General features: G+C 37.7%; 1 protein-coding gene across 3 annotated transcripts in view; it reads left to right on the top strand.

The window, feature by feature from the left end:
* The window catches only part of LOC106788379 (ecdysone-induced protein 78C), an 87,663-nt gene that overhangs the window by 7,037 nt on the left and 59,992 nt on the right, over positions 1-20,634 (top strand). For 2 of the 3 annotated variants that reach the window (XM_014751571.1, XM_014751570.1), the window contains exon 2: positions 5,257-7,428. The exons of the other annotated variant lie outside the window; for it this stretch is intronic. In XM_014751571.1, the coding sequence (XP_014607057.1) occupies positions 7,146-7,428 (283 nt within the window). In that variant the 5' untranslated portion in view covers positions 5,257-7,145. The remainder of the gene's footprint in view (positions 1-5,256; positions 7,429-20,634) is intronic. 3 annotated transcript variants of the gene reach the window in all.

Below are 20,634 nucleotides of genomic sequence, written 5' to 3'. Positions count from 1 at the left end.
TACTTTTCACGAGTCGCCAAATCTTTTATTCTTTCTTTCTCTACCCTCGTTATATATCTATCTATCTCTCACTCTCTCTCTCTCTTTCTCTCTCACACTCTCATTCTTTTTCTCTTTCTCTTTTTCTTTCTCTCACTTCGGACTTACGAAGATGAGCGGCATAAAGTGCCGGTACAAATTCTGTTTTAGCAACGGGTCGAACGCGGCCGACCGGCCGTCCGTCCGTCCGTTCGGTTCTCCTGGTGCTTCTCTCTCTCTCTCTTTTCCTCTCTTTCTTTCTCTCCCAGTTACTCTTTCTCTCTTTCCCTCTCTCTCTCTCTTTCTATCCGGCGAGAGGTCAATGAACCGCGCGCGGCTCGTTGGCGAACCTAGTTGGTCCACTCGTTTCCCCCACCACCGAGAGGAGTCCACCGCGATCCTTCCCCCACCACTGAGTAGAGCGGGAGTCGGTCCACGTTTCCTCCCCACCGATTGGCGATCCAACCAAACCGACGTCGGCGTCGTCGACGTCGTTGTTGCTGTTGCTGTTACTGCCGTCGTTGTCGACAATGACGATGCTGACGATGCTGACGACGACGACGACGAAGACGACATGGTTTCCCCCCTCCCTATCTTCTTTCAACTCTTTCTCTTGGGATCTTACTCGTCTGCTACCTCCAGGACTCACCTCCGACCCGTTCGCTCGATTCTCCCCCCTCCCGCCTCCTGCTCTCCCTTCTCCTCCTCGACGAAGCTCGACGATGCCTTCCTCGACGACGACGACGACGACGACGGTCTACGAGTCCGCCGAGTCGCGCGATGCCGTAACACGTACGGCGAAACGTTGCTTTTACTTACCTCACAGGTAAGCCCTCTGTAAGAAGGAACGAGAGAGAAAGAGAGAGAGAGAGAGAGGTGGGGAAAGGGGAGAAAGAGAAAGAGAAAGAGAGGGAGGAAGGGAGGGAGGGAGTTAGGATACTCTGAGAAGAAGGAGAAAGAGGAGGAGGAGGTGGAGGTGGAGGAGGAGGTGGTGGAGGTGGAGAAAGACAGGGAGAGAAGTCGCTCTCTCGGTACTCGCACGGTACGAAGGAGAGGCGATTCGCCGGCCCGTACGTTACACACACCGTGTGTGCCGTGACTCGCGACAAACGCACGTGATCGCGAGAGGGCACCGAGAGGGTTCCTCTCTTCTTGCAAAGCTCATCCATCCAACCATCCATCCAACCATCCATCCATCCATCCTCTCTTCCTCCAAAGCAAACGGATCCTTTCCCGATCGACGATGGATTGATTATCTCGCGCGTGTTTCTTCTTCTTCTTCTTCTTCTTCCTCCTCTTCCTCTTATTTTTTCTTATTCTTATTCTTCTCTCTCTTTATTTCTGTCAGTTTTGTTATATTATACGCTGAAGAAGTTCTATCTTTTTTTTTTTTCTTATGCACACGCGACGCGATGAAAGATCGTACAGTGATCGAATAAGTTCCCGAAACTTCGAAGATCGACCAAGTTCGTTATTCGTTTGCGTGCCAATCACGTTACAAGGATATTATTCCGATATTTCTATAGTGACGACAAAAAAAGGGAAAGACAGAGAGATAGAGAGAAATAAATCGAAATAGATAGAGTTAAAAAAGAAGAGGAAGAAGAAGGTGAACAGAAAGATAATATATATATATATATATATAAAACAAAAAATGATAATAAAAATATAAATATAAAGGAGAAGAATATATAGAGAGTGGTTTAGTGGCAGGTGTGAATGAAGCTTTAAGCGGAACCAGTCACGCTTCGCGATTCTCGAGCGCGCTCCTCCTCATCGTCGTCCTCGTCGTCCTCGTCCTCTCTCTCTCTCTCTTTCTCTTTCTTTCTGTTCGCGAACCGTGCACCATCGTCGTGGTGGCATCGTCCTGTTATCCTGCCCGAGCCTAAGGACTTGCGCGCGCGCAAGTCCTCGCTCAACGCGAGATCGGAAGATCGCTGGTTGGCCTATACGTCCTCTGGATGCACGGAGAATTAACGGTGACGTCTACGACAGGTAAATTTCTCTTTCCGAAAAAAAACACTTCTTCTTCTTATTTTATTATTTCATCTATTGTATCTATTCCCTCCTCATCCTCCTCCTCCTCCTCCTCCTCATCCTCCTCCTCTTCCTCTACCTCCTCTTATTACTCTTTCACGAGTCTCTCACCTACCAATCGCGAATCGACGTGTTTGTTCTTAGGTCATTCTCCCGTATAAGTTAAGAGAGTTCGTTGCGCTCTCCTTCTTCTTCTTCGCGATTGACGCGTTAGAATCTCGATTCTATTTCTAAATGTAGTAAGGGGGGTGTATTCGATTATTGAACGAACGAACGATTATATATCTATCTATCTATCGATCGATCGATCGTGCTCGGCATCGTGATTCTTCCGAAAAGTGAGTTACGTCGATAAACGACGACTACGGGGGTCATTGATACCAAACAAGATTCGTGATAATTACTACGAACAATTTAAAAACTACTTCCTCCTTTTACGTTCGAAGTAATAATAATTTTTAAACGTGTGTTGTTTTTTTATTTTTTTTTTTTTTTTTTTTTGATCAAATTAACTCTACGCATAATCATTCTTCCGTAAGAGTATTCTTTCGATAAAGAAAGAAAGAGAGAGAGAGAGAGAGAGAGAAAGAAGCACGTGGTAGTGTTACGAGTATTATCGATCCTATTTATCATCGGAGAAGCTAACGTTCCTAGTCACGAACCCAGGAAACGGACGGTAGGCTTCGATTTTGATAACCGGAGGGGCAAGGTGAACGCACTGAGTTGTGACGCGGATGGAACGCGGAAACCGGGCACGGGCACGGGCACAGGCACGGGCACAGGCACACAGGCGTTGTGCGAGACAAATGACCATCGTCTGCCAAGCCGCGAAAGCGCCGCTCGGATGAACCTCTCTTAAAACCGTTCTCCTACTTTTAAACTGGCCAACTTAGCTAAATTTTCTCGGATATTATACGTTACCACATTATCTACTGAAGTTACGTTAGTTTCTTCTTCTTCTTATTCTTATTCTTGTTGTTGTTGTTCTTTTTCTTACGTACGTATCTACGTAAGAAAGATTTACTGTCCCTCCACCTCTTCTCTTGAATTTCTCTTTCTCCTCCTTCTTTTTCTTCTTCTTCTTCTTCTTCTTCCTCATACCCACTAAGTTGTTAGGTTTATACTTTCGTATTTTCATCGTCGGGCCAAACGGTGAGTAAGGCCTGGCGAATAAATCATCGGCAGATCGGCTTGGCCGTTTCTTCCGTCACGGTCCATCGTGCTTACTAGGTACGATTCCTTTGAGATATAAATCGATTTCCATCTTGGCACTTCTCCCAAAAAAATCATTTCGATTCATGACCATCGTCTCTTATCCGTTGTCGCGATCATCGATTTACTTCGACGAATATTATCAGTATTCTTATTTCCAACTTATATATATATATATATATATTATATAAATATACACGATCAAATTTTATTTAAAAAATACGTGAATAAATGTTACGAGGACAATTTTTCTACGAATAAATAAATAAATAAATAAATAATGAGTAAATTAAATTAATGAAAAATTGTGATTATTAATCACGATCGATCTTTCGAATATAATTCATCGTATCATTTTAATAATGTCTACCATTACTTTCGTTAGAGAATCACGGTGAAGAGTATCGTTAAAAAATTAAGAAGAGGGTTAAGAGAATTAAGAGAGAAGAACACAGAGAGAAAGAGAGAAAGAGAGAGAGTGGAAAAAAAGGGACTTACGAGTGGTGAGAAAAAGGGGCACCGCGAACGAAGAGACATAAAGAGAAAGAGAGAGAAAGAAAGAAATAAAGAAAGAGAGAAAAAGAGAGAGAGAGAGAATTAGTGTGTCGGTGAGGGATTCGAAGAGGTGGAAAGAAGCACAGGTGAGAGGGAGAGGACAAAGGAGGTGGATAGGGAGAACAGCAGGGTAGGGAGAGAGAAGGGGTGGCGTAAATGTTGGCGAAGGGAGGGGCTGCGAGTCGCGAGGAAGGAGGGACGAGCCAAGAGGAAGTCAACGTCCGAAGATTACGGCAATGACATTCGCTTTTTCTCATTCTCCTCTTCGTCTTTCTCTCGCGTTTCTTAGTCAGTCCCATCTCTTTCTTTAACATTCATCTCTCTTTTAGAGTTCTCCGTTCTCTCTGTCTCTTTGATTTCTTTTCTTCTTTTTTTTCTTTTTCTCTTTCTCTTTCTTTCTTTCTTTCTTTTTTTTCGGTTCTCTCCTCTCTTCTCTCGTTTACGTTCGCTATCACAAAACTCGTTCGAATTTCAGTTCGACCGATGTCTCTCGCGTTTCTTTCCATTCTAATTCGCGACCGAGATCCTCTGGTTCTTCCCCTATCTCGTCTAATCACTTTCAAGATTACTTCCTATCCAATTTTCTTCCGTTCGTTACGTTAAAAACACATACACACATATATACACAGGTTATGGAAAGAAATCTTCCGCGTTCGTTCCGAGAAGACTCGGACGGAAACGAAACAAGGATTCGTTGGAATCCGATAAACGATCGTTTGCTTTTTTAAATCATTCTCCAAGTTGTCAATAGTTAACGTACGATAGAATTAATTTTGACGTTTAATAAAAATGTCAGGTTATAATACGAATACAACGGTGTGGGGGGGGGACGAGGTTGTCGGAATTTAATGATCGGTACAAATAATGTCGGTGATATTTTATGATACTAATTAAGGGACGACAAGGAAGAATAACGAGATCACCTGGGTTGCGGTTAAGTTTTAGTTGAAAAATGATCGATTTACGTTCTCGAATCGTTCAATTTTTCTCACCCTTATTATTTTACGATCGGACCCGACCATACATTTTTTTCTATCACTCTCTGTATACAAATATGCGTATAAATGACGCGTGAGTTGTACGTTCGAAGCATTCGTTCGAGAAAGATAATAGAAAGAAACGAATGTTGAATGAAGTATAATATAATACGAGCTAAAAAATGATGCATCACTTTTCGATATATCTTATTTTTTTTTTTGTCTTTTTTCTAACGTTCTATTTTTCCCCCTCGAACAACATCCCTTTCCTTCCTTCCTTCCTTCCTCCACACCTTCCTTTTCCACATAACTTTATCGCGCGTCTTATTATTCGTTAATTTTGTTCGATTCAATTTATCGGTGGAAAATTTCTTACTTTTATCTATCGAATTCGATTTTGTCCTCGTGTTTTGTCCTTTAGTTTCTGATTTTCTTTTCGTTTTGATTTTACTTTCAGCGAGAATGGATCGCACGCAATGGCGGCACCGGCAGTCGACAGATGAAACTCGGCGAAAAAGGCCGCAATTCTTGCGTTACAAGAAAAGAGTTCTCTCGGAAGAGAGGAAAGAAGAGTGAAGGGTGGGAGAGAAGTGTGTGTGTGTGAGAGAGAGAGAGAGAGAGAGAAAGAGAGAGAATAAGAGAGTATAAGAGAGAAAGATAGGTGGTTTTTAAGAAGTGGAAGAAGAAGAAACGGAAGGAGAAGGAAACTAAACGCGAACGGGCTATTACACACAGAAGCGATCGTTTCCGATCTCGAAAATAATGGGTTGAACCCTCGCGTCGTTAAATTCGCAAGAGAAAAAAAAAAGAATAAGGAAAGATAGAGAGAGAGAGAGAGAGAGAGTGAGAGAAAACTAGAGGCTCGTTTATCGACCAAGAGGATGATGATCGCGACAAAATGGTCCCGAGCGAAGACGATCCCGAACGTCGTAAAAAACGTCCCTAGCAACCTCGTTTTATGGATCTATGCGATATAAAACAAAAAGCAGACAAAAATAACAAACAAACATATCTATAATACATATATAATATATATATATATATATGTATATATATATGTGCATTTATATACCCATAAATCTATACTTTGTTAATAATTGCATATAGAAGCGTGCAATTTGCATACACATTTTTTTATGGACATATTGAGGAGAGAAAGGAATTTTGTTTCCCCCTCTCCGACCACTCCACCCCCTTACCCGCGATAGTTTTTTCGTATTTTTAATGTGATGTGTTGGTGTCAAAGTGTGGATTTTTTTACGTTCGTTTTGTTTTTGATTTTCCATTTAAAAGAAAAACGATAAAAAGAAAACAACAACAACAACAACAACGAGAACCTCGCTGCTGCTGCTGCTACTGTTGCTGCTGCGATCTTAGAGATCATTGATAAGAGTAAAATAAAATGAGGAAATGAACAAAAAATATTGAACAGAAGGATTATTACAGGAAATATGATGGAGTCAGTCGGTAAAATATTTTTTATTGAGAAATTCGCTCTCGTGTGATTCCTCGAACGGTGAAAGCGATTTATTATTTTCTTTCATTATTTTCATTCATTTCGAAGAAACGTGCACGGTCGACTTCCTCGTTCGTAAAATTCGTGAGACTCAAACAACTTTGATATATAATATATATATATATATATAACATATATATGTATATATGTTCGTCGATTAATCGAAAATGTTCATAGAATTTTGTCGAGGATTTCGATTTTGATACGATTTTCCGTTGGGTATAGTTATTTTCGTACACTTCGCGCGTATCCAAGGTGGGCGCGGGAGGGAGGGAGGGGGGACGGGGAGGAAACATTTACGAGGACAACGAGACGAGACGACTATCATCTACGATTCAATGACCGGAGGGGTCTTAAATTTCCATCTCGGCGATATGAAGAGGAGTATTGAACGAAGAAGAGAAGAAGTGGATTGTTCGATGTTAACAGAAGTAGCATCATCGATATCGTCGTTTTTGTTTTTTTTCGAAGAGAATTACGAAGAAGAAATCGTCTTTTTTAGTAAGGTGTTATCCTTCTGACTATAAAAATAAAATAACAATAAAAAAGGAAAGAAAGAGAAAGCAAAAACAAAAGCGAAAACGTAAACGAAAACGAAAACGGAATAAGTTAATAAGAAATACAGGTAACCATTACTGGAAGAACGTGTGTTAACTTTGATTGTTGGATTAAAAAAAGAAAAAAGATAAGAAAAAAAAAGAAAAGAACAACAGGTAAATAGCATTTGAGGAACATAGTGCCGCGAGAACGCGAATGGTGAACGACGTGCCCGTAAGCGAGGTGCACCATCGCCGGGCAGAATCATCATCATCATCAGTTTCTTTCGTACAATGGACGTTTTCAAAATCGACCAGTCCCTGAGCGCGGGTCTGGGTAGCGCCCCGGCACCGGACACGCTCACTCCGGAAGTGTCCTTTGACGCCGGTAGCGAATTCAATTTAAGCTTCTTCGACGGTCCGGAGGAAAACAGCACTCAAGGATTCAGCGATCCTGGATCGGTTGGGAGTGCGAGTGCTTCCCCACCACCTGGTACACCAGGAACCATTGCCGCTAATCCGCCGAACGCCGCGCTACCGATAGTCCAGGTGCCTTCAGGCATCGTCATTAAGCAAGGTTTGTTTCATTTTTTTATTTCTATATATATATATATATATATATATATATTTACTTATCATTTTTCCGCTGTTTTTTTTTTAATATTATATTTTATCAATATACTTATATAACGCGCGCGTGTTTATAACGAAAATAATAATAATATCAAGAGAGACCGGTAACCTTTTGCGTTTGAACCTATCGTCGTCGTTCTTCTACTCGCTCGAATCCTTCTTATTTTAATCGAACAAGACCACCGCCCTTTAAAAAAACTTTATACCTTTAATATATACATATACACACATAAATACAATTTTATTTATAGTATATCTTCTGTATAGATATATATATTTGCAACTGATTCCACTAACTAAGTTCGTATCTTTCTAAGCGCGGAAAACATGCATGCAAGCTATTTTTCCGCAAAAGGTTAACGATAGAAATGTGTGCGAAAGGTCGGAAGCGTATGACGACGACGACCATAATCTCTATCTTGGATACGCGCCGGCCGTGTTCGTTCTCGCATCGTTGCCCCCCTGCCCCACCCNCCCCTCCTCGTCATCCTATCCCTCCTGCCCCCTGGTACCCGTACGATTTCTCTTTCGATCGACCTATCCACCTTCTTTCTCTTCTCTCTTCTTTCATTGTCTCCGCGAATGGACAACACGTCGAACCATCTCTCCTCGAGATTCTTTACCATTCTCAATCTTTAGTGTAGATCGAGTTACTACCACAACACAACCTTGCTGTCCTGCTTGCCTCTCTCCATTTGCAAATAGAGCGTCGACTGACATTTCGCTTGGTCTCTCTGTTTCTTTTTTTTTTTTTTTTTTTTTTATATTTTCTTTCCTTTACTCTCTATCTCTCTGCGTGCATCCGTTTCTTCCTTCTTATGCGATTTTACGTTTAACCACGTTAGCGCGGAAAATTTTCCAAATGCAATTCGAGTTTTTATTACTCGATGGACAATTAATGTTTTCTACGAAAGGTGTATTTATTTGTTTGTTTTTTTTTTACATTTGTCATGTATTTTTTGTTTTAAAACGTAACGATAAAAATATCGAAGATCCTTCGATATAAAAAAAAAAAAGGATACTTCGTTACAATCTAAAATGAAAAATTCATCAGTGATTTTTGCAAGGATCATAATATCTTGCATAAACGAAGTTTTGTTCAAATGTCAACTGGTCGTAGACGTCGTATATCGAACGATTAAATTATACAGTTGCAGAAAAGATAGTCATCGACGCGATTCGATTGATATTGCCTAAAATCATCGAGTTTGAATTTTAAGTTTGAACGATTTTTTGGGGGGATGGGGGGGGAAGACATCAAGGTAACTCGGTAACGTAAGATTTTTCGTAACATTTTATTAAGTATTTTCGAATGTGAAAAAAATAAAACGCTTAACTGTATCTCGATGTTTTATATATATAGCTAATGCAAAACGATATGTCTCGAGGTGGATGATCGATGATTTAAATCGATTCACAAGATCGAACCGAGTCGATATCACATCGGTGAAGTAGAGTTTCGTTTCGTTCTTACAACTCGAACGAGTCGTCGAGAGTCAGCCGAGTCCGTCTCAGGTCACGATTTTATCGGCGATACCAATCGTAAAAATAAGAATCTCGTGCCTGTGGAGTAGAACTTTCCTATTCGATGTGCGACGAGTACTTACCAACCTATCCTACCGTGACTTTAAGCAGAAAAGAGAATTTTACTATCAGACGAGAAACGACGAACGAAAGGAAAAGAAAAAGAAAATGAAAAAGAAAACGAGATAGAGAGAGAGAGAGAGAGAGAGAGAGAGAGAACCTTTGAAGAAAGAAAGCTTTTGAAGAAAGCTCTCGTCAAAATTCATTCGTTTTTCTTGACATCCATTTAGATTATTGCACGCGGCAATGGTTAAAAAAAGAAAAAAAAAGAAAAAGAAACTTCTTTCTTTCCCCCCCCCCGCCCGAGCGGAAAAAGTTATTTTCAAGACGTACCTGGAATATATCAGCAGCAAACAGAAAAGTTGTTAAAAGTACGTTGACATCGTTACTCGAGTTTATATGATGAAAACTATTATACCTATGTCTCACTAGTTGCTGACCAAGCACTTTATTCGAAGCCAAGGATTGGCACTGATCCGTTCGTTGGTCATTGACAGTGACAGTGGCAGAACGAGGCCAACCATGTCGATGCCCCCCGACAATGCTGCTGTTGCTGCTGCTGCTACGCCTCGTGCGAACGAACGAACCCACTGACTGATCTTTCCTCTAATACTAATTGTTTATTCCTTCGATTCTCTTTCACCGTTGTTCCAACGTTTCAAGGTCGAACCATTAGAAAAACTATACTCTCTTACATATTACATAATTTATTAATGTCAATGGGAATTATTGATTAATTGCATAATATCTATTTTTATCGAAATAAAATCAACATAATTTACAAAATTGAAGAATGAAACATATCAATGCTTATTATGTTATTATCTTACGTTGAATTTTGAATAATAAATAACGATAGGATAGGAAGAATGCAGATGATAATAACTTATTCTTCTTCTTCTTCTTCTTCTTCATCGTTCGAACGTGAAGTTGGTGATGATAGTTTGCAGCGATTGGCGTCCTCCTCGTGTCACGTAAAACGTCTTCCTGGAACGAAGGCCACGAGAAAGTTCGTGCCGCTGGTTCAGTGCCACGGTCACGCTACGTGCGTGGCATCGACACCGACGAAAGTAAACTAAATCCAAAGGATTACGCAATCCCGTTTTAAAAGTCATCGGACGTGTCTTCGAATGCCTCTCGCCTTTGCCTTCGCCTTCGCCTTTGCCTTCGCCTTTGCCTTCGCCTTCGACTATCGTATTTTCCGATTCTTTCATTCTTATCTTTCTATACGACACATTCTCAACATCACACAGTTTCTCAATCGAAAATAATGATTACTTTATTTTCTCTTCCTTATACATCAACGTTATTCAATTAGAATAACAGAATTCCAAAGACTTGATTCGTTCAGAAAAATGTTGGAAATTTTAATCAATCATTATATTGTATGTATCAATACTTTTTATAATGATTCAATTATTTAGAAAAACACAACACGTTAAATATATATTTCTTATTAAAAATTAATTAATCTAGTCTCGAGAAAAAAAAGTATAGATTTGTAATGCAACCTTTAAAGGAAGATGAATAGATCGTACGATCTTGATAACGTGAGTTATACCGATCGATATCCTTCTCGGCAGAAAGCTAATCAACCGATGTTGATCGTAATGATGTCTGCTGCTTCGGAGAAATAATTAATTGTATCCTAACCAATAATTGCTTCGGGGTATGTATGGATCCTGTAGCTTTCCTCTCCGGAAGTTGCCTGTTGTATCGAACGATGCTTTGGACGCCTCGAAGCGTGTATCGTTCAAAGCCACCGACGACGAATGTTCGATGTAACTCGATGTACATATAGAAGAAGTAGATATACATATATATGTACACGTGTATGCATAAATACATGCATATATCGTGAATACGATTGCTTTTAAGCAAGATGTACGAGAATGTACGTAAAGAAAAGAGATGTTGCATCTATTCGAATAATGAAAAAGAATATAGGAAAGAATGTAATTCTTATATTTTCGAATCGATATATAAGGTATGAGCATAACAATTAGTAATCGCTCAAAAGTACTTACCTCGTGGCACGTTTAGTTTCGTACCTGAAACGCATAACGAATAAGAGAGAAAAGAGGAGAATGATGGAGGAGCGTAGCTCGGGTATTAACGCGAGGATATATTCCGTGCACTGGCAAAAAGTGACGTGGTATTCCATTATCCTCTTCGGCACGATGCAAAACCGGTCGAAATGATTGGATTTTTATTTCTCGTCTTTCTCCTCTTGCTATATCTCCTTTCCTTCCCTCTTACCCTCTTTTCTGCCTCTCTACTCGGCTTCTTCGTTTCTTTTCACACAAGAAGATATCTTGTACGATGAGTTTGGTGAGAAGAGAGAAAAAGAAAGAGAGAGAGAGAAAGAGTTTCACAAGAGTATATACGAAGAAGACGCACGTGCGTAAGCGTGAATGTGCGTGAACGTGTCTTAGAATGTGTGCGAGCGCGTTGCGTTACTGTGTGACTCATCCAGGTACATTGCACCCAACAGCTACCGCGTCCGGTACACAATTTCTATCCATACCGTGTATACACATGCATGTACGTATGTATATAAGTAAGTACTTTAGAGTGCAATATGTACTTATATATTATATACGTATACTTATGCTTATATGTATATGTGTATATATACGTACGCTGATCTAGCGCACGTGTTCGGTATTTTCCGATTTCACAGATGAACACTTCCGTGTTATTGAACATATTATACCGGTAACAATAAGTATCCGTAATTTTCCCCGTACGAAAATCATTTCGACCATTCTACCTATTGGAATTTATAACGTTGATTTTTTTCTTTTCTTTCTTTTCTCACGTGTTTAACTCGCTTTTAAATTATTCTTCGACGAACGCCATTTAAATACATACTTTTCAAACTCGTTGTATTTCCCAACTTATTCAGACACGTGCGTTAAGCGCGAGTAAACCGACTACTCTTCTCATTGAAATTTATGAATCCATCTCAGCTGTTTCTTACTAGTAGAAGCACTGTATTTATTTCTTCGAGCACGATGCCTATTACTATTCAAATAAAACAAATATGAAGAATCACTTTTATTTCTTTGTTTAATGTCCTAACAAATATTCATACAAACAAACCCTTCTCTCTCTCTCTCTTTCTCTCTCTCTTTAATTCTTCCCATAAAATTTGTATGTGTTACCAATTCTCTCTTGTTACTTCATCGAATAGTTACAAATGTTGGCAAAGAGACAATCCTTTTTGACAGACTATCAGTGTCAGTTGTATTACTCAGTCGATCAATGGTTTTCCATCTCTTCAAATTCTTACTTCGAGAAGAGAGAAAATCGAGTCCTCCGCGTAGAGAGAACACTTCTCGACACTTCTCTAAGGTAATGTTGGAAATCGCGTGTGAATTATTAACAGTCGGCGAGGCGTGCGGTAAATACTTCACGCAATCCGTCTTTGTCGCTCCTTAGACGTTCGGTCCACTCCTTCCGTTGTGTATTTCCTTCTCGCTTAATACCTCTCTTGGTATCTCTTTTTTTTCTCTCTCTCTTTCTCTTTTTCAACGTTGGTTTCAGTCACTCCAACGGTGCGCGTCCATACCTACGCCTTCTCTCTCTTTCTCTCTCTCTTATCGTTTCTCTTTAGCTCGCACAAATCTTTCCATCTCGCTCGCACCCCAAGAGCAATGAACTCTCGTGTAGGGTATATCATCAGCCAAGTAAGAAAGAGAGAGAGAGAAAGAGAGAGATGCTACCAGCGCACGCTCGTTTATGTATATTTCTTTATATGTGTGTGTGTGTGTGTATGTGTTGTTGCGCGAAGGTGTGCGTACGCGCTCACTCCTCTCTACTATGCTTTCATCTATTTTAGCTTACGCATCTCTTCTATGTATACTTATTTGTCTGTATTAGATATGTCCTATATATATATATATATAATATGTGTGCGAGTGGAAACGCGCGAGCGAACTCGAAGCGTGCTTTCTCGTTCTTCCCGCTTCTTCCAACGTCGCGAAGGAACGTGGTAAGCCAAGCCACGTTGCATAAGCGTTCGAATGAAACGTTCGAACCCCGTGATTTTGCCCTACTGATTTTTTCCGATCATTATTTTTATCGATTTTTCACCGACTACCGAACTACCGAACTCTCGTTAATTTCCGTTTAAACATACCCCCTCCCCCCTCTTTCTCTATTTCTTTCTATTTCTCCATCATCCGTTTTCTCTCCTTTCGCCAAATTTTTTATCTTCTTTTATATCGAATTTTGTTTGTGTTTTCTTTTTTTTTTCGATAAGATATTTTTTTCTTTACTATATTCTTTTTATTTTTATTCGTAAATCGGGACAAATGTGTTTCCAAAGAAAATAGTAAAACAACTTTGGATTTCACGCAATTCGAACGCACGTGCGTGTGTGCGCGCGCGCGTGTGCGTGTTACTATATATTTTGCGTGGGAGGAGATAGGGAGAGTTTATAATAGTGTTAGTACAATACCACCGTTAAACTGCTTACCGGCACGAAGTGCTCATGCAACGGTGAAATTAAGCGAAATTGATTAAGATCGGTCGTTTCGCGCGTTCACTCTCCTATTCTCTCTCTCTCTTTTTCTCTCTCTCTCTCATTCTATCCTTTTCTTTTCTTTCCTATCTATGCATTTCTATGCACGTAGGTAGATGCATAAATACACTTCTAGTCAAAAGTTTTGAGCGCATCGTTGAGTTTGCAAGACAGGCTTGTTCTATTATTATATTTTATCCAAGTTTAGTTTAAACTCGTTGGATAGATAAACGACAACTATAAATTTCTGATATAATAATGAAGATATATAAATTTCGTTTCACTCTCTCTCTCTCTCTCTCTCTCTCTCTCTCTAGATATATAAAGCGTTTCAAATTTTTGACAGGAAATGTATTTGTATCATTTGTATCACCAAGATTACATCGTTCGATTTGTCTCTATTACTAAATTTGTTACTAAAATAAAAATAAAAAAAAATATATATATATATATAATAAAATATATGATATAGGAGAGTATACGAGACATTTGGTGTCCAATAAGAATATTTTGTTTCTATCAACTGTCGTATAAAAAAAAAAATAAAATAAAATCAACTTATTTTGATAGAAAATAATATATGATCGTTTTGGCCTACTTCTTCGGCCGAAAATCCCGATAAACATGTTTACCGGAGGAGCTTAAGTTTGGGTAAAAACTTTCCAAATAGAAAACAACTAAAATGCCACTTCGCCGAGAGCAATGCAACCCAACGAGATCTATGCATATATACCCCATTCAACTATATCTCACGATGTGGAGAGCATTGTTCGCGAGGAACAAAGGCTTCGTCTCTGCGAAGGGAGTGTGTGTGTGTATGTGTGTTTGTGCGTGTGTGTCGCCAAGCGATTTTATACGATTAAACTCGAATCTAACTCGTGCGCAACGAATTAAAACGATTTATTTATTTATTTCAACTTTACATTCATATATATATATATATATATATATATGATATTCTATTTTATTAATTATAATTAATATTTGTTAGATTAGAGATATAACATGGTAAGAATAATTAATTATATCCGAAGTTGTGTCTTCTCTCTTCACATTACATTTCTATATTCGGAATAATTAATAATTATAAATGATATCGTGTTCGTGTACTAATCAAGACGTCTTTCAACGATATGTAACGCATTATATTTACATAACGATGAACGCAGTTCGAAATAGTTAAAGAACGAACGGTCGAACGGTGGTATTGATTTCTCGACGTCGTTTAAGTTGGCACTTCGTAATTCCTTGCTGTCACGAGTAAAATAAAATACATCTTCCACCCTTCTATATCTCTCTTTCTCTCTTTCTCTCGTTCGTTCGTTCGTTCGTTCGTACGTTCGTTCGCTATTTTCTCAAACGGCGCCACACGGTTTCACGCGTTACATACGCATGAACTTGCACGTACATATATATATATATAGATATATACACATACATGTATACTTAAATATACGTAAACGTACATTCGCCGACGCGTTAAACTTGCACGAAGACCGATTATTTCCTTTCTCGTTGGGCCCGTTCTCTGACTGCCCGTTGTACATATGTTTTTCTTTTTTTTCTTTTTTTTTTTTCTACTTATCCGTACAACACGGTGATTTAACGTGTAAGTGCATATATGTATATACAAGTGTCTCTCATCTACATACTAACGTAAGTTTTATAAGTTTTATTATAGAAAATAAACGCACACGCAAACTTTTCATGTATGATGAACGCACTCGCGTTTAAAAGGAGCAACAGAGAAAATATATATATGTAAATGTGTTTGTGTGTGCATATATATATATATATGGGAAGGACGGTAAGCGAATGCTAATAATATTCACTTCCTGCAACTCGGTTATGTTAAATCACTGCGACTGCCTCTCCCACTTTTCTGCGTTATTACAGTTTTCCTTTTTCGTGTCGTGAGTTTCTATCTATATATGTTTTACGTTATGCACGCTATTATCCATGGGTCTTTTTCATTAGATGATTCAACAGAAATCATCGAAAGAAAAAAAAAAAAAGAAAAAAAGTAAAAGAAGTAATACTTCGATCGATTATTCAAGTAATATGAAAAAGAAAAAAATAGAAAAAAAAAGAAGAAGAAATAAATAAACGTGAATGGCACAAGTATAGTAATATAAAAATCGTCAAATCAATGCGATCGAATAGATCGAGAAAGCAAATTATACTTGAGTTGCATGATACATAAAGAAGCCTTGAAGCACGCTCGTTTTATTGACGGAAGTGGAACGTCTGAGGAAAGGTTCCGTTAACGATACTTTCATGGAAATTAAAGTCGCGACTACGATTGCGACTAATGTTTTTCTTACGGAAGAAATGTCTTTCGTAACTTGCATCGAAACAATGAATAGAAATACTACAAAAAATCAAATCAAAGTAAATAAGAAATTTGTATCGAAGAAAGAAGATTATTTAATCGTCCCGGAAACTTTTCTTCCTTTATTTTAATAAATTTTTCACGTACAATATCTTTTTTTCTTTATCAAATATTGCACGTGTAAGATTTATTAAAAAATAAAACGAAATATCGCCGAATATTAATATAATTAACAATTATTTGTTCTTGATAAACGTAGATCTCTCTCTCTCTCTCTCTCTCTCTCTCTCTCTCTCTCTCTCTCTCTCTCTTCTATGACTTATTTAAGTATATACCATATAGGATGTGTAAACCAAAATTGATCATGGTTATATATTATTATACTTATACATTAAATTCGAAAATCTTTATGTAATATATATGTGTGTATACGTTATTACGATGCTCAGTTCGAAGGGTTCAACCCTCCCTTACTCGTTACCGATTAATGGCATCGATCGGCATTAAATTTGGCTGGGAACGGCCCTCAACTATACTACGAGCCTTTACACACTATCACATATAACGCAAAGTTCTTGCTTGCGCGCGCATTTTCGCTTGCTTTCGTGACCGTGCACCTCGTATTCGCATATATATACAATCATGAATGCATTCGTGTATGTGTACGCGCTAGCAAATATACACGTACACATAAATACGATTACACACCCATAGCAGTAAGAACGCAGACCTTGACCATGAACACGTGGCTCGGTGGATTGCATAACTATAGTCAAGTGCCGTGGCATGGTGATAGTAATACATCTCTCTCTCTCTCTCTCTCTCTCTCTCTCTCTTTTTCTTTGTGTGTGTGTGTGTGGATTGTAAAATATACTCGTGCATCCCAAGGATACATGTTCTTAAAGTCGTCGTCGTCATCCATCGTACATACATATATTGTTTCGAGTTGATTTTGTTATGGATCAACGACCGCGTTTTAACACGGGGGAAAAAATTAAATTTCATTTCCCCACGAAAGAATTTATTTGTATACGTAAATAGTTATTTTAATAATCAAACAAGTAATATCTATATAGAAATAATAATGAAATTCTGAAACACCCAAGAGAAGAAAGTATAGATATCAAATGTTCAAAAACATTTTAAAACAAATCCTTTTGAAATAGTAATTTCTAGGATACGTATTATTAAAGAATGTAAACGGTTGACAAACGTGAGTTAGTTTCCCTCTTTCATTCATTCACAAACCAACGGCAACGACACTAATTACAAGGTGTCGCTTAACGAGAAGATTGCGAAGAAAAAGGAGGGAGCGGGAGGGGGGTGATAGAGAATACCATACCCTTTAAGTGTCGTTTCCCTTTAACAGAATCAACTTAAAATTGTATACTTCGTTGGGTTTACGTTTTATTCATAGTATACATGAACATACTATATATACATATATATATACATATGTGTACGTGTTGTGCATCGGTCAAGCATCCCCTGCTGCTCGATAATCACATATGAACGTAAATATCCTCCTATGTAACATACTCATATATACATATATATATACAAACACACACAGAAATAAATGTATATACACATACACTCGTATCATCGTTCACAGAGGATGCGCAACGATACGCACGCCTTCGTTTCTAGAGAGCACAGTGCACTCACTCTACTCCTGACGTGTCTCTCTGTGTATACGATCAAAACTTATACAAAGTCAGAATAACACACGCACACATACACGCGTCTATACAAATACTTTTACACACGAGAATGGAAGGCGTGCGTGCACGTACGAACGAACGCAAGGCGCGCCCGCGGCATTGCTTACGCAGACGTAAGGCTACGACCTTGCCTTTAAGTATCAAACAGCTGTTCGAGACGGCGTTTTAAGTTCTCCACCGAGTGGAACGTCGAAAGAAAGAAAGAAAGAAATAAATAAAGAAGAGAAAGAGAAAGAAAGAGAGAGAGAGAGAACGATCATTATCTGCTGTCACTTTCGGATCCTTTTTTTCAAGTTGGATATAACTGTCAGGATGGATAAAAGGTTAAGAACTCTCTGCTTTTTATCTAATCCTTTTTTCTTTTCTTTTCTTCCTTTTCTCTTTTTCTTTTTTTTTTTTTGTTAATACTAATTTTAACATTCGTGCGTTTAATGACTTACGCACAACATTATATACGATTAACTAACCACACTTTCTTCTTATATTATACTATCGAAGAAATCTTAGCTCGTCTATCAAACGTTTTAATTCTATCTTTTTTCCTTTGCGCTTTATTTATTTATTTCTTTTCTTTTCTTTTCTTTTCTTTTCTTTTCTTTTCTTTTCGTTTCTTTTTTTTTTCTTTTTTTGCGATGTTCGTGATTAATTAATGAGTCTACGTGTTATAAAAATATAATAATGTTATATGGAAAGTCGATGTAAAAGTTACGAAACTTGTTAGTAAACTTTCTTCTTTTATCTATTAAGAATAGATACATGCATAGTGATAATTATTTATTAATAAGAGGCTACTACCCTTTCTTATCGATGAAGAAATATCATCTACTTGATAAATTCAATAACGAAATTATCACGTTTATCGATTAACTGTTTAGATGATTAACGATTTTATCTCAAAATGTATTTTAATTAACGTAATTATAATAATAATAATAATAATAATAATATTGTTAACGTTTTCATTTCTTTTACTTACATTAGGAATAAACGTGAGCGTTCGTTATCAAGGTAAACACCTCGTAGTGTTTCCTTTTTTCATTTTTTTTTTTTTTTGTTAACTTTCCAAAGCAAAACGTGAAAGCAAGCTTTCGGTAATTACTTTTCGTCGATCTCTCTTTCTCTCGTTCTTTTTTTTTTTCTCTTTTTTTTTTTATAAATACACAAGAAGACAGATGAAAAAAGTTTTTGATGGAAGGTAAATGATCCGTGCCAGTGTCGAGATGAAATGAAACGACTATGATACGGGAAGATAACTTGTGTGATAAGGGGGTTAGGGAGGGAATGGGGTAGGAAGGAGAAGGGCAATAGGTGGTAGGTAGTAGAAACGAGAAAATAAGGACACGGTGACGGGGTGAAAGTAAAATGCGAAGATGTTAGGCTTGCTGGCACTTCGGGCAACGTTGAAAAGGCGCGCTGGTTCTAACATAAGAAACTCTTACCTCTCTTATTCACGGTACTTTGCTCAAAGTGAATAGGCCACCTCGGTCAACAACGAATACCATTTATTACGAATAATCACTTTATTGTATATTCCAAATTATTTTTCCACGTTATATTCCTTTTTATCGAATAGAGTTAAAAAAAAAGAAAAAAAAAGAAGCGAATATACGTATTATTTCTTATAATATGAAAAATAATCATTGAGAGAAAAATAATTTGTTCTTTATTCATATAAATATTTCTTTTACGTTAGGAAGTTTGAAAATTGTTTTGAAAAAAAAAAAAAAATTGTTTGTAAAAATAATTTTTTGTATTTATTTTTCGATCAAACTTACTTTCTATTCTTTCTATACAATCACGAAGATTTTCAACGTGATTATAAATTAAACCGGAATCTGTTGTACACTTTTCGTTTGATAACGAATCATTTTTTTCTTCCCCTTTCTCGTTCACATAAATGCATTCGGTTTGGGGATCTTCACCGTGCAAAAAGATTCTTATCTATTCTTACCTTTCGCAGTATATACGCCTTCTTAATGTTAGACTTTGCTGATACTAATTGGCCACAAATTGGTGGACGATTTCGAATTCGTTTGGCCGGACGATTCTCACGCTCCTCGAGTATTTGAAACAAAAAAAAGATTGAAGAGGGGTTTGAGAGTTTTGGGGGTGGGGGAAGGAGACTATTCTTTGATTCGAAAAAAAGGATATAAAAAAGGAAGGAAGGAATAATTCTAGTCGGCTGTTCGTGTCCAAATGCGAAGTTATCTTATCAGCAAGCAGGATTTCTGGTCAAGTCATGATTTTCCACACATGTTCGAAACGCAACGAGAACTTTTCTCCCCATAAATTTCCTCTTTTCTGGGATCGTTATCGATGGGGAAGTAGTAGTTTTTACCTCTTAACATTTCTTTCTTTACTTTTTTTTTTCTTTTTTTAACCATCCGATAATGCTCGTGATAAATCCTCGAAAAGTATGATCATTGACGTACGTATCGAAATGAATAAAAATAAATATAACCAATATTTATTTCTCGCGTGGTAGGGAATATTATTTTACTTTTTTTTTGTTATTATTATATAATATTTACGTAAATATTCGTTCGTCGATATCATCATTTCATTTCATTTTATTTTCTTTCTCGTTCGCGTATTAAATAAAACATCTGCTAATAGATTTTTACGTAAAATAATATATCGAATTTTAATTAGAGAACAAAGAAAGTATGGAAAGTATGGAAACTATATATATATTGATATATGTCACCATTAAAATTATTGCATTGAATAATTAGACGTTTTAGGAAAAACATATAAAAGGAATTTAGTTATTTTACATATTAACGAATTTAACGTTTTAACGGTAACATATGTGCACACATTTTAATACCATCATGGTAGAATAAATTAATCCCCACTTTTAGTCGCGATCCTTATCAACGGGAAGTTATTCGACGAAGTTTTATCTTACGGCTATCTCGATCGTGTTTCCTCTCTTTCTTCTTCTTCTTCTTCTTCTTCTACTTTCATTCGTTCGTCCGT

Source organism: Polistes canadensis, unplaced genomic scaffold (genome assembly GCF_001313835.1).
Source record: "Polistes canadensis isolate GaletaPanama2010 unplaced genomic scaffold, ASM131383v1 scaffold_138, whole genome shotgun sequence".
In the NCBI taxonomy this organism is placed as follows: Eukaryota; Metazoa; Arthropoda; class Insecta; order Hymenoptera; family Vespidae; genus Polistes; species Polistes canadensis.
The sequence above is the reverse complement of the archived record's forward strand: the minus strand, read 5'-3'. Positions and strand labels throughout refer to the sequence as shown.